This window comes from Echeneis naucrates, chromosome 7 (assembly GCF_900963305.1).
Source record: "Echeneis naucrates chromosome 7, fEcheNa1.1, whole genome shotgun sequence".
NCBI lineage: Eukaryota > Metazoa > Chordata > Actinopteri > Carangiformes > Echeneidae > Echeneis > Echeneis naucrates.
The window spans coordinates 14,655,028-14,669,792 of NC_042517.1; the positions used below are offsets into that span (position 1 = coordinate 14,655,028).

Below are 14,765 nucleotides of genomic sequence, written 5' to 3' on the forward strand. Positions count from 1 at the left end.
TTATATGCGTGTGCAAAATAAGCTCAAATCATCTGACAATGTGTCAGAAAGAGTCTTTATACAATATTTTTTGGTTTGAAAGTTTAAGGAATTTGTGTAAAACGAGGAAAGTAAGAGGTCTTCCTTCTATTTTGTACACCTCTTGTATCCTAAGACATTGTAATAAGTAAATCGTGGGACAGCGGAGTGGTGGCTAGCCCCATTGTCTCACAGCAACAAAGTTCTGGGTTTGATTCCCAGGCCTCTGCCCTTTCTGTGTCCTCCCTGTGTTTCCTGGCACTCAAGTTTCCCCCCACAATCTAAAGACATGCAGGTTTAGGTTAATTCCTGACTTTAAATTGCCTGTAGGGATAAATGGTTGTTTGTCTAATATGTCAGCCCTAAGACAGACTGGCAACCTGTCCAGGGTCTACCCCGTCCTCGCCCACTGTCAGCTGAAATTGGATCCAGCCGTTCCGCCTTGACAGACGAATGGTAACGGATGGATCATATTATACTTTAAAGTACAGTCCAAAAGCAATCACTTCTATTTTCATGTCACTTTTTTCACATTTTGTAGCTGTGATCGTGAAAAAGAATTCTAAAATCCCCCATCATTTGCCTCTCTGATGACAAACCTGAATAGTTGTTTTGTTTACTTTTCTCACATTTTTTTAAAAAAGTTAAAGCGAAAATACAACATTGAAAGAAGTCCTCTTACGTTTTGGTCAGAAAAATGACATGTAGCTGGAGTGTCTACCATTCCTGTGTGATGTTTTAGTTTTTCTACGTTTTGGTCATTCTGATCAAAGCTATGAGGAGGTTTGCAGCCTGTCTGAATGGTGCCACCCCCCCTCCGTCACTTTCTTCCATGTCAGGTGCCTCATAGACTGTCCCAGGAAAGCGCACTAATATTAGAAGTAAAATTAAGCCATTTTACTGTAACAGCTACTGTACTCGGGCCATCCCCTTTCCCAGTTCTCCTCCTCCTCCACTTTCCTGCTTCTGAAAAGGAGGCTGGCTTGTTAACTTTATGGGCTCGACCCCCCCGGCTCTAAGTCATTTCCTCTGGACTCAAACGCGCACACACGGCTCCCTGACGCGTCTCGCAGTGGCGGAGGATCTGCGACTGGACGTCAGAGGACCGCAGGGAATTACTGCAATTATCCCTAAATGTGATCAAAACATAGGACAAAATTTCTTTTTTTTAAGCGCCCGGATAATTTGGCACGCAGAGAGAAAAGAGGAAAAAAAACAAAACAAAAACAAAAACAAAAAAAACCAAACAAACATCTATCGACCAGTTTTTTGGGGGATTTGGAATTAATTTCTTATCTGTGTCCAAAAGGTAGGGGAGATGGGTTATTTTATAGCATGTTTAAACTTCTGATTAATTTTATTTTAACGTCAGAAACCTACAAAGTAAAGTGATTAGAAACGCTGTTGGAATATTGTAATTGGAAAAAAGAAATCACTATCAAAGTAAAAGTAGCTAGTAATTATTTGTACTGTAACTTTTTGCACTTTGCTATGATTGATGATTTCTGTTTATTTTGTGTGTCGCTACTTTTACATCTTAATGATTGGTTTTCTTTCTTCTTCTCCTTTTTTAAGCACACCGCTTTCGCTGTTTAATGGTTTTTGATTCAACCTATTTCACCCTGTCATCTCATCTGATGCTGCAGCTTCTCAGTCAACTCTTATTCCACAGCAACACTAGATGGCGCGACGAGTCGCCAAAGACTTCAGTGGGGGCCAGTTAATAGAGATTTAAAAAAATCATTTCCCATCACTTTATCCTCAGATCAACAAACCGCCACTGTCTCAGCATCAGGCTTTAGCGAGACTCTTACCTCCATCCCCGTATTATTATTCAGAGTAAATAATTATAGAGAAACGTGCCAGTCAAGTCAGGCCTCTCTGGTATCCAGCCCGCAGTGCCCTTCTCTGCACACACACAGTCTGGGTTCATATTGAAATGTGTTGAGAGAACTGTGGCCTGAGAAATTTTATTTGGCAGGGAAATTATTGTAGCATCCAATTTTTCCTTGCTCTGTATTATTTTGTTACAGTATGTGATGCGAAGAAGTGCGCGGAGACTTTTTCCTGCTTTGTGGCCCCTTTCTGTCCTGTGCTGATGACCTCACGTCCTGCTATGGTTAACTACCATGTATGAGCCGTTTATACTAGTGTATTTAACTGAGGAAACTTACTGCACAAAGACAGAGCAGACAGTGTTAGTTAGGCTGCGGAGTCCATGGTCAGACAGTCAAAATGATGGTTTAAATCTGTCTGTTTCCTGACTTTCTTGTCTGACTGCCTATTAGCCAGCCTGTGGGTTGACCACCCAACACCTGCTCGTCTGTCTGCGCTGCCATGCTCGCCGTCTGTCTGTCCGTCCACCTGGTCTGTGTCAACATGCTTCTCAGTGCTTTACTTCATTTTCTCCTGTTTTCTGGCTGGTTTTTTTTTTCAGTCACAGTTTCCTCTTACCTCCATGTTCCTGACTTTGAGCCATCATTGATCATTTTCAGCTTGATGCCAAATCAGTGGTGGCATTTTTTCCCTTACTAATGCAATTCAAGTTATGATTAACTGAATTCCCTGGACATCTCGTCTTTGCCATGTTGTGACAATACAATTTACAGACTGTTCCCTTTTGGCAGTCATTGTTCACAGTCTCTGTTCATAGCCCACTTATGGCTGGCACAAACTTTGAAATGCTTCACATTCTCTGAATTAGGCTCATCTGCCCACTACAGACATGGGTGCTCAGATCAGCTGTCCCCCTGCCGACTCACTGATTTCACCCTTTTTTTTTTTTTTTTGTTCTGTGTAGCTGTGCTCTCTTAGGCCTCATCCCCACAGCACTGAGCAGCTTGCCACCACATCCAAGCTTGGCGGCAACAGAGAAGCTGCCAAACAGTTCCTTTTTTTAGGGATCGCAGTCACCAAATTACAGCTGCTGGGGCACTTAACTCCACCCGAATGCTCCTGTGGGATCCGCCCAGCACTAACAGCCTGTGTTTCTGAAGAGCACATGAATCTGGGTTTGTCTGTGTGTGTGTGTGTGTGTCCACCTTCACACGTGTGTTCACGTGTGGAGGTGGAAGGGGACATGGAATAAGGAAATTAAGGAGGTAGCAAAATGACCATATTGTTTCGGAGTTGAAGTTCAGATTTGGAGACTAGACTAAAAAGATGGTTTACATATGTGTGTATATCTCTTGTACTCCCTCAAAAAATATATGTGTGAGCCAGATTTTACTGTCGCTTGGTCTTGCTCTGGAAACACGATAGGATAAAACACAAAACAATCTTTTCCATTGACTCCAAACAAATTTTATTGTTTAGTTGTTTTTTTTTTTTTGGATCACAATACTGAGATATGTCAAAGAATTTTGTGGATAGTCAGCACTTTGATCAGTTTTAGCCACCCTCTGATGGTAATCTGTGCTGAGTGTTGACGTGGCGGCTGCCAATAAACTAGCCTCGCGGCGCCATCTGGCACTTTTGGCAAAGCTTTATGCCCCACCTTAACTCCGCTTACACAACTGCCAGCACACCCAGAGGAGCTGAGCAACTCCTAAATATGAATACGCGGATGAAATGAGCCAGCATTTTGATGCCTCTGATTGACACCCCTGGGTTCAAGGGTTCATGGCACTGCCAAAGGGTTCAGACAAGAACACCAGTTGCGAATAAACCGGAGTGGCCATAAAAATGGGTTATGTGCATATAAAATGTGATGATTTTGCGGTCGTGTCAATTAAAACGTTCTCTGCTGAGGGAAAAAAAGGTGGCGAGTCAAAAGAAAATGGGGCTTGGTGTGAATTGGTGGGAGGTAATAGTGATTGCCTTTCTCTCGACTGTGGTCATGGGAGAACTAACATTGTGTGTTGTATCGGAAGAGGGGCATATTGCTTAAATATATGTTTGTTTAGTTTGACAAGGGCAGAGGGCTGCCGTGTGGGAACTCGGGGCAGATCAAAGTAATTGTGGTGGAAGTGAGCGCTGACAAGTACCCACCACTTGATGGATAGTGTGTATAGGAAATGTAAAGCTAATCTCTGGCACTCAGTGTGGGAAACTCAAACAAATGTTACACTGGTAAGGTGGATTGTTCGCCATATGGGGCTTTCACTGCTGCTTTTCCATGTCCATCCCTTCATTCGTGAATTCCTGAATCCTCTCTCAAGCGTCCCCTGTCTTTCTTAATCCTGTCTTCACCTTTTTAATCCATCAGAAAACCACTGGAATTTCTCACTTCATAAAACTTTGTTCTGTGGCCTGTTGTGACAACGTCAACCACATTTAGAGGTGCAGACAGTCACATTAGCTGTCTCTGTGTACTGTGTGTGTCTGTGTGTGTCTGTGTGTGTGTGTGTGTGTGTGTGTGTGTGTGTGTGTGCGCACACTGGGTACGAACTGACAAACCTTTGATTTCAGTTCGGGATTTTCCTCCTTTTCTTCTCAGCTGGCTTACTGAAGAAAAAATAATCATTACTGTAGGGGAGAGGGAGAAGACTCCACCACATGAAATTCTGAGATAGGGTGTCTGAAATATGTGGACACCATATCCAGGTGTGACACTTAAATACGCCATTTCAGCAAATAAGACAGCTATGTTTCTGTAACAGACTCTTCTGTTTTCACATGAAATTTTCGACCTGGCTGCAGTGGTGAAGGATTAGAGAGGCCCGACTCTGATGCTGAGAAGTGAAGCCAGGATCGCAGGTATTACAGAACAGAGGTCCAGCTTAAATCCTGAAAAACAGTTGGGAGCGATCCCAACTCCCCCGCCTGTCTAGATATGTATTTTTGCCTGTCTTTACGTAGTTCTGGTCATATGGTGCCACTTGGTGTGACTGACACTTCCCTACATCTTTATTAGCTCCCACTTTTTCTTTCTGTCTGTCTGCCCCGCCCTCTCCTCCCACACCCCCCCCCCCCCCATTCACAGCACCTTGGAGACAGTGAGCGAGACAGGAACACAGTTCATCCATCTACCCATTAGGCAGCTTTTGGCCTTCGGGTTGAAACAGGAGATCCGAGGCGACGACAGTTAAGATTGAAGCCTTTGTTTTGTTTTCGTCTCAAACCGGATGTTTGACGGCTCACAGTCACTGACAGGACGGGAATCCATATACACAAGGGCTGGATAAAAGTGGTTATTAAAGCCAGAGAGGCTGCTTGATTGTGGGATGTAGTTTAGACCTATCGTCATGTTATGTTTATGGTAGCCTTATGCACCATTCCTGGATGATGACAGACTGTTCTTGTTCCTGTCTCCCTTTTTAACTCCTCAGCCATCATCCTCAGTACCTCTGTCTGCAAATCTTTATCCGCTGCCGCATCTCTACAAATGGCTGACAAATCATTGGTTTGACCAACAAAATTTGGCTCCACCGATCAGAGTTTGGAAGTCACATTTTTAGATTTACAATGCACATCTTCTGTCATATTGGCTGGTACAAGTTGCAGAAATTGTAGGTGTATGAATAAGTGTGGTGGTGTCCTTCTGTGTGCGTTCCAGCTCCTTTTGTGTGCCTTTGTGTGGTGTGTGTTATTGTGCGATGTGGAATATATATGCCCTAGCTGTGTCCTCTTGGCTACATTCTTCTGGCCAAGGCAAGGCCAGTAGGGTTTTTTTTATTTTCTCCAAAATGGTATAATTTGGCAGCTATTTTTATTGCAGGCAGCAGACTGCCGGGGCCAGTCAGTCTTCCAGTCCAGGTCCAAATCATGCACAGACTCTTTGTTCCATAGATTTTAATGCCCTTAAATAATAATCTTTTATTTGTTCGACTGCAGAGAAAATACTTAACAGTTGCATATGATTGCGTGACTGAAGTCAAAGTGAATTGTACACATTTGAGGTTGTTGAATCGATAAGCATGTGTTGTTAATTTATCATCCACACACTTTGACACATCACTCTGTGGTCAGTGATATGTCAAAGTCTTGTCTTAGATTTCTTTGTGATGTGTTTTTGTTCAAGCTTTACTTTTGCTTTTTTTTCCACCAAGGGTGGAATGAGAAGCATTTCCCCAACTTTAAAAAGAAAAGCCCTAGAAGCCCCTCACTAGCTTTGTTATTGCAGCCTCCCTTTTAGGCCATTTGAAATCTTGTGAACACTCACTTCTACCAGAAATGTCCTTGGACATTAAATGAGACAGCCAGGGGAAAGATCAAGTAAGTGCTTGAAAGGAGTCACTTTTTTTCTTTTTTCTTTTTTTTTTTTTGGAAGGACAGAGACAATTTAGGAAAACACACAAAGACAAAAGTAAATTTTTATGTTCTTGCTCTCTTAGGTTTTCAGTCTTATCCTCAACCTCCACCTTTTCTATTTTTCTTTGATCAGTCTCTTGGTCCTGATCATGTCAAATTTCCTTCACTTCCCTTCTGATGAAAAACCTGATCATGTTCCGACAGATCCTTCCATTCCTCGTGAATAAACGATAACAACTGGCATCAAGACTTTGCATGCCCTTACGGGATTACAGAGCTGTGGATCAGAGGAGGAATTAACAGAACAAGGTTAGAGATTACAGTAGAAGGTTTTAGTTCACCCCAGTGGCTGGGCTTTACTTCATAGCTTTAGCTTCAGGTCAAGGGTCACAGTTTCCTGTTGACGTGACCAATTGGCCTGTAATAATTTGTTTTTCTTGGAATTAGGTTTTTGGTTGGGAAGCTGTGTTGAAGTGTTAGTTAGGTCAGTGCAGGCAGGCTAGAGCAAGACACGCACACAAGCACACAAAACACACACACACACACACACACATACGTGTCTGGTGACCTCAATTAGCCGTAAGTGTGTGCACAGCTATGACATCATGGCATCTGTGTTTCATGCGTACACATTCACTCATGTACACACGCACACACAGACACACACATATTCCTTTGCACTTGGTTTTGCACACCCAGTTTCCTCGCTAAATGAATGGTGGCTTTGTTTAACTGTTGGGTTGCAGGAATAAAGTTTTCCACCGCTGAGGTGATGTCCTCCATACTATCTGATTGGCCAGTGAGAAGAGACTTGCTCTGCTATGCAGGAAGCAGACAGTGACATTTCGTCAGTGTGGTTTAAGTTACTTTGGTTTCCAGAGTCGGTTCCTGGCAAGTGTACCAGGGGGAATGAGTGCAGCTCTACTCCCCAGCCCTCAGCTCCTGTCCTGCGTGTTAGGTGTGGTGTAAACAATAAGGCTTTGTAATTAGGGATTAGCAGACCATTTCATAATAATTCAATGTCCATTTATTGCTGATTACCACCTATGCCCTGTGTTACACTCCCATTATGGCTCCCACAAACATGTTGCCATGCTTTGGTGCTGGGCTTTGTGAATGCTGCTACACACGCACACACGCACACACACACTGCTTTCTGTTTTTGATGATTTTGACCATTTACATTATTTTATTTATTCACATTATAAATGGAAATAATTATCCACCTTGATGCATCTTTGTTAATATAGTGCAGCAAATTTCAGAAGAAAAATAACTGATTAAGCAGCTCTCTAAAGTAAGTCAAGCAAAAGCACTCCAAGCTTTAATAATGCTGGACGCATTGCAGGACTATTGTGTTAAACAGGTGAGTTTGATAAAGTTGATTTAAACCCACTCTCTTTCCCTTCCTCTGCTGTTTTCTCAGGTGCGTAAGAAAAGGATGTTGCCACATTGCACACTCCTGCTCGTACTAAGCATGGTCCGGCTGTTCTCCCCCTCCTCTGCCCTGCCATTCGAGCAGAAGGGCTTCTGGGACTTTGCCATGGACAGCATGGACAGCGGCGGGATAATGGCGATGATGAGGGACGAGGAAGAAGGTTCAGCCATGGAGGAGCTGATACCCTCCGGCGGGCCCATTTGCCCCTTCGGCTGCCAGTGTCGACTCAGGGTCGTCCAGTGCTCTGACCTCGGTCAGTGAGAGTGTGTGAGAACAACAGACACATATGTTTGTGACACTTTGTCATCATTTCTCAGTGTGTGAATGGGCAAGAGGTTCAGAGAGGAGAATAAATGAGTTGAATGGCGGAGTGAGAGCATGACCTGAGCTTCGCATGTCTTTCATAGCTCCAGAGAATAAAGCCCCCCTTTGGTGCATTATTCAAGGGAGGAATTTCTACCTCAGGATAAAGCTGGTGTATTTTCACGAGAGAGAGCATCTCTTTAAGGGATTTTGTGTTCCAGACTTTGCCTGTAGATACCGGGTGGGAGAAGGAGAGAGAAACAGTTTGGGCAGAAGAAGAGAAAAGGCTGAATCCAGGGAAGTGAAGAGGAAAAGAAAAAAAGAGATATGAAAAGGATCAACAGTGAGAGTTAGAGGCAGCATGAGAAAAAAGTGTTTGGGATACTTTAATCTCAGGGGATGAAAAGTTTATAATATCCTCACTGTCTTTAAGGAACCACTTCATGTTGTTTTTGGGGTGTAGACAGGATGTTTAATTAAAACCCCCAAACAGGAAGGGAGGATGGAAGGAAGAAAGACTTAGTCGAAATTGATTTAAAGATGGAAGAAAGGCTTGAAGGGAATGGAGGATACAGATCAAAATTTATATTTGCCTTTATTTGCAGAGTTATGAGTATTTACCATTGTGTTACGAAGAGTTCACTCTTTCCAGACGAACCAAACTTAAACGTAACCTCCGTTAAATATGACTTTAATGATGCTTTTACAGTCTCTCTGTAACTTTTTTCCCTTTTAAAAATATTTTCCAATATCCTGACTATAGATTATAAGTGCATGTTTGTCTTTCTTTGAGGACCAAAGAAAATCCAGTGCGATTTAAGAATACAAAGATGCCTCATATTATCCCAGCTAAATAACTCTAATAAACCGTCCGTCTTTAGATGTAATGGTTTTGTCAAATTGTCATTTTACAAGCTCTATATATTTACTGTCCCTGGTCTTTCTTCAGTGCGTAAACATGGAAGCTTATAATTTGCTCAATGTCAAGTACTTATTTAGAGCACATATATTTTGGCTGTGGTGTCTGTCTCCACTCCATGTGCATCCCAGTATGATGTTGGGCATTTGTGTTGAGGGGCACTGGGGTTTAGGAGGGTGCTAGTTTTGTGCGTTTGTGGCAAAGGCTGTGTGATTTGTGGCAGATATGGGTGAAGTGGTTTGTGGCTTAAGGGTTAAAGGATTCACTTAATCAGGGCATTGGTGAAAGTTTTTTTTTTTTTTTTTGTGGTTGGATTATCATGTCTATCAGATTTGATGAAGGTACATTAATTCAAAGGCATTTTGAAAACTGCAGGTGTTAACTGGAAGGTAAATATTTCCTCCCGCTAGAAATCCACCTGGAAATATTTTGGATCATGCCTCTCTCACAGCAGCTGTAATAACTCCATTACAGTGAAGAGAAAGAGAAATCACAAAGTCAGATTCTCGTTTATAATTAAAACCATGTTTAACTCCCTTTTTTTTGGGGGGGGGGAGCATGGAAATTTGGTCACCCACAACTAATGAATTTGCATTAATGGCCTTTTTAGCCGCTTGCACCAAATCCTTCAGCACTGTGTGGACATGGTTGGAGCAGAGGGAACCGCAGAAGGTTTGATCCTGTGTGGTGACATGAGGGTGTGGTACAGTACAGCCAAAGCCATATATCTAAACTTAACTCCACATGGATAACTCTGAGAGTCATGTGGGTCAGATGTGGTTTTGTGGCAGACTGGGTCCCAGTGGGACAGCTGGCACCCCTTCTCTCCCTTCAGTAGGCCCGGTTGCATCATGGTCATGGTTGGGATGATGTCGGCCCTTGATGAGGACTTGCCTTACGTGGCCTGTCTGTGCCACTGGCCACAACTGATGCGCTTGTCGACGTGGCTCTGTGATGTGGTTTTGTTAATGACCACTTGTTGCTGTGTTTGTACGTCTGCTGAGTCATTTTTCCAGAGCGATTCCTGAACGGAATAATGCAGGTGTGTTTCTTAACGCCATCCACTTGTTGTAACCCGTGTTTAACCAGGATTAACTTACCGCTCGGTGAACAATATTCACAAACAACCCAAATCATAACAACGTTTCGTGTTTATATGACTGAAGCCGTCAACCACACCGTTTCACTTCTTCTTCACTACTTCTCAGCAGGTGTTTACAGTCACAAAAGAAGCCAAAATTAAAACACCATTTTTTCCAAATTCATGTGCAGCTTCACCGCTTGCACATTATCACACACAGCTTGTATTTCTTTGTTTGTGTGTGTCTGGGTGGTGCCAGTCTCCCTTTCTATTTGATGTGTGATTTTGAAAAGAGTTTTTAAGTCACATCCTATGCGACTTCTGTCAAATGGAAACCAGCTGGGAAACATCTGGCCTCCCCATCTGGTGTGAGGGGAATTTGTGCTTCTGTCTGTATGTGAAAGTGTGTCAGTGCGTGTGTGTCTTTGACAGTGACAAACCAGTAATGTTAGTTCTTTTTTGTTTTGACGTGTTTGTGTGTGACCTCCATGGTTGTGTATGTCCACCTCTCACTAAAATAATCGACGAAGACACAAAGTGCTCATTTGAGATTGTGTAGGAGTGTGGATGGTTCATTTTTAGGCCTGATGGAGGTTTTTAAAACACAAAGTGAGTATTTATTTTCCAAAGTATCTGTCTGACTAAGATAACGTAAGAGTTTGCCGGTTAAATGAGTGTCCGGCGTGAGCTCACAGTCGCCCACGGAAGCGTTGCATGGAGTATGATTCCCTCATGTGTTTTCACTGGTCTTGTCTTCAGGTCTGACTGAAGTGCCGAAGAATATTCCCCCGGACACCAAGTTCCTGGATCTGCAGAACAACCGTATCACTGAGCTCAGAGAGAACGACTTCAAGGGCCTCACTCACTTATACGTAAGAAACAAATGCATTCTGGTCACATTCATAAAGCCCCACTCAGCGTCAGCTCAGCACCTCGAAAGGATGAGCAACTGATTCAGCTCAGCTTTTTTTTTTTTTATTGGCCTCGCTTGTGTGTAATATGATGATGACCCCAAATTGCCACAGGGATTTAGAGCTTCATTTCCTTTTTTTTTTCACCATCCGCTGCCCTTCGCCTTGAGAGCTTTAATTGTATTCAAGTTTGAGCCTGAAGCCAAACGAGAGCACACAGGCTCTCTTAGCAGAAAGTCTTTGCTCACTCCTGACCTGCATTCAGGAACACTGACCAAGAGCAACATTAAGGCTGGCAGCTCAGGAAACTCCTGACATGACATTATACAATAACCTCTCTCTTAAGGTGTGTTTACCTAAGCCAGCATCTGTCTCCATCCTTCAGCCAGCACAGGTGGAGAGACATCCTGCTGGATCTGTTTTAATTCACATTCACTAGAGACTGAAAAATGAGCTTTTGAACACTCTGTGTGTGATTTTCTGTTTGGGTGCTACTGATTTTTTTTTTTTTTTTTAAACAGATGCAACAATAGAGGTACTAAAGTTGGATTGTCCTTGGTTACTTTTTTTTTTTTTTTTAATTTCAGGGTCTGTCCCTGAGGAATAACCATATTTCCAAAGTCCACCCCAGAGTATTTGCCCCTTTGAAGCACCTCCAGAAGCTCTACTTCTCCAAAAACCTGCTGACCACTATCCCTAAGAACTTGCCTCCTTCTCTGGTTGAGATGAGGATCCATGAGAACCGCATCAGGAAGGTGGAAGCTGGAGCGTTCGCTGGGCTGGTCAACATGAACTGCATAGGTCAGTGATGCTGATGATTCTGTGCTCCTCATTGCGACCTTCTGTTATGTAAATTGGATTTCAAAGATGAAAGGCCCTATATTTTGACAAAAATATTTCCTTTATCTTTCAGAGATGGGAGCAAACCCAATCCAGAACAGTGGTTTTGAGCCTGGGGCCTTCAAGGGACTGAAACTTAATTATCTGCGTATCTCAGAGGCCAAACTCACAGGGGTTCCCAAAGGTAACAGCGTCCCTATTTGACTAAAATTAAAACATATTTATTTCACTTTGTTAATATACATATGTTATTATTTTATGTCAAAACATTAAATGGAAGATAAATGTAACTCCCAGCTTCTGCACCCCTCATCTATCTTTCTATCTCTCTCTTTCTTTTTCCTGTTGGCCTTTCTGCCAGTTACTGACTAAAATAAAGGCATGAAAGCCCCAAAATAACTCTTAAAAAACAAACAAACAAACCATCAATCACTGAGTCAAACAAACATGAACTCATCCTTTTCAAAACTAGTCACAAATGTATCTATGTGGAAGAAATAACATGCTATGAAAAATGAATCAATATCACCTCTAAAAGCAGAGGTTTAGAGGTATAATGTCTGTCTTTCAGATCTCCCAGAGAGTCTCAATGAGCTTCATTTGGACCAAAACCAGATCCAGGCTGTAGAACTGGAGGACCTGAAACGCTACAAAAACCTGTACAGGTACCCACTACGCTTCAACATACTCATTTTCCACCATCTCCAGTCTAACAGCCTGGGCTCTGCTTGCATTGCAGAAGGAAGAAGAGTGATCCTATCAGTTAAAAAAGAGACAACATCCAGTTCATTCTCATGCTATTTTAAATTAGCAGGATCACACTGGGAGAATACTGTATATGTTTTCCCACTCCAATCAAAATGGTAGCTGCTACAAAGTCATGACAACAAGTGTCTGTCTGTTTGGCATCAAGACAATGAAACCGACACAGCTAAATGAAATTCAGTCATTATTTTATTTTATTTACTCCACTTCCGTGCCTCTTTCTGCGATGTGTCAAAGTGTTTTCTGTGAAAAAGGGCCTGTCACAATGTTTTTCCTCTGGCTCCTAATGGGATTATTTATGGTCCCGGTTGCTTTACCGGGCTGATGTGACTCTAATTGTCACCTGGCCTAATGTTACTGTTTTGCAACGATAAGAATAATTTCAGCTAAGCAGACAAACCGTTAAGGTAATGTTGCATGCAGAAACCTTCTTTCTGAGTAGTTCCCGTTTTCCCTCTTTGTCTCACTTTTTCCAGGTTGGGCCTTGGCTTTAACCACATCCGGAACATAGAGAACGGCAGCCTGGCTTACCTTTCCAGGCTGAGAGAGCTGCATCTGGACAACAACCGCCTCACTCGTGTCCCCAAAGGCCTCCCAGATATGAAATACCTCCAGGTGAGTCTTATGTTGGCAAGCATCTGTGAATTTCCAGTTGGCACAATGCAATATTCATCCACGATGCAAAAAATTTTTCTAGGTGGTGTACCTGCATTCCAACAACATCAACGTTGTGAATGTGAATGACTTCTGCCCTCTGGGATTTGGCATGAAGAGAGCTTTCTACAACGGCATCAGTCTGTTTGGAAACCCAATCAACTACTGGGAGGTGCAGCCCGCGACGTTCCGCTGTGTCACTGACCGGCTGGCTATTCAGTTTGGCAATTACAAAAAGTAAAGACAGAGGGATGGAGAGAGAGAGAGATGGGCGGAGGAGGTGAAAGAGGAGCAGATAATTTAAATAACAAAAACTTGAGAGATAGGAAGGAAGTTCATATTGCAAAAGATTATTTTTTATTATTAGATAAAATGTTTTTCTGGAGAGAGGGGGAGTGGTGGAGAAAATGGGTAGTAAACTGATGAAATAGAAGGAGAAGTCATGTATAAAATAACACAACTTGGAGACAGCGGGCGAAAGCAAAGTGCTTGCTGTTCTTCTACAGAGTTTGTGGATTTTTTTTTATTCTAAGAGTTTTACCATTTTAAATAGGATGAAACAGAGGAGTCTATCTGAGAAGAATGTGGTCCCTGGTCTAAATCGATGAGAAAGGAGAACTGAAAACTTGTGAAGCATTTCATTCCAGTTTTTTTTTTTTTTTTTTTTTTTTACACAATAGTGCTTATTGTGATAGAAGTCATTCTTTGTTTTGATTAACATTTTGGTTAAGATTATAGGTAATGAACAGAAACGCAATGCTTTATAGATTCATATATATGTGTGTGTATATATATATATATATATATATATATATATATATACACATATATATAAATATGTGTGTATATATACACAAAAAAGGTGCTCCGTATATGACTTTTTGTGTGTGCTGATTTGAGAGATCCATCATGTTGTCCCTGTTTCACTGGTCTGAAGCCATTTGGTCCTCAACTGTATTGAAACAAGTGGTCACAGAATAGGGACTATTTTCCACCATATACAGACGTGAAAAAACAATTGCACAAAAATTTGAACATTCAGCTTATGTCTATCACCAGTTAAACAACATTTTTGTATGTATCATAGCAGTTGATTATAGGCTGTTGTGACCAACAGGCACAGTTTTGAAATTCCCCTCATCAGAGCTAAACATCTCTCTTTTTACTCTCCTGAGGTGAGTGAACCACCAACGTGCTTGTGTAAGGAGTCTGCTCTGTGCCTTACTAAATATTGTCTGTATGCTACTTTAATCCAGTATTCCTTGAGGGGACACTGAGGTGGTGGGGGTTTTTCCCCAGATAGAGAAGACACACACACACGCTTTGCTACGAAACAATGAAGGCAGTGTGTTCATGTAGTGCTACAAACAATAGTAGTGTTGATGCATTGTTTTGCACAGTTTTTTTTTCCTGTTATGCTTTATCTGCTTCAGGGTTACTGGGGGGCTACTGGGGGGTTGCCTATGTGGAACTACTTTAGCCATAAGTATTCTGTCCTGTCTCTGTAATCTGACAAGCTACTGCTGCATGTGAATAAAAACATTTTAGCCTACTGCATTAAGCCAGTGAACAGCTGATACCCCTGCGTTGGATGCCATGTGATAAATAAAGTCAAAATAGTCTTTTTGTCAAACAGGGTCAGCA

The 14,765-nt window shown here is 42.2% G+C and overlaps 1 protein-coding gene across 1 annotated transcript; it reads left to right on the forward strand.

The window, feature by feature from the left end:
* Nucleotides 1-1,051: 1,051 nt before the first annotated feature.
* On the forward strand, nt 1,052-14,748 carry bgnb (biglycan b). The gene is made up of 8 exons (XM_029505997.1): nt 1,052-1,327; nt 7,637-7,901; nt 10,711-10,823; nt 11,450-11,663; nt 11,776-11,886; nt 12,274-12,367; nt 12,944-13,082; nt 13,165-14,748. The coding sequence occupies exons 2-8, from the start codon at nt 7,652-7,654 to the stop codon at nt 13,360-13,362; spliced, it is 1,119 nt and encodes a 372-aa protein (XP_029361857.1). The 5' UTR covers nt 1,052-1,327; nt 7,637-7,651; the 3' UTR covers nt 13,363-14,748.
* Nucleotides 14,749-14,765: the final 17 nt, after the last annotated feature.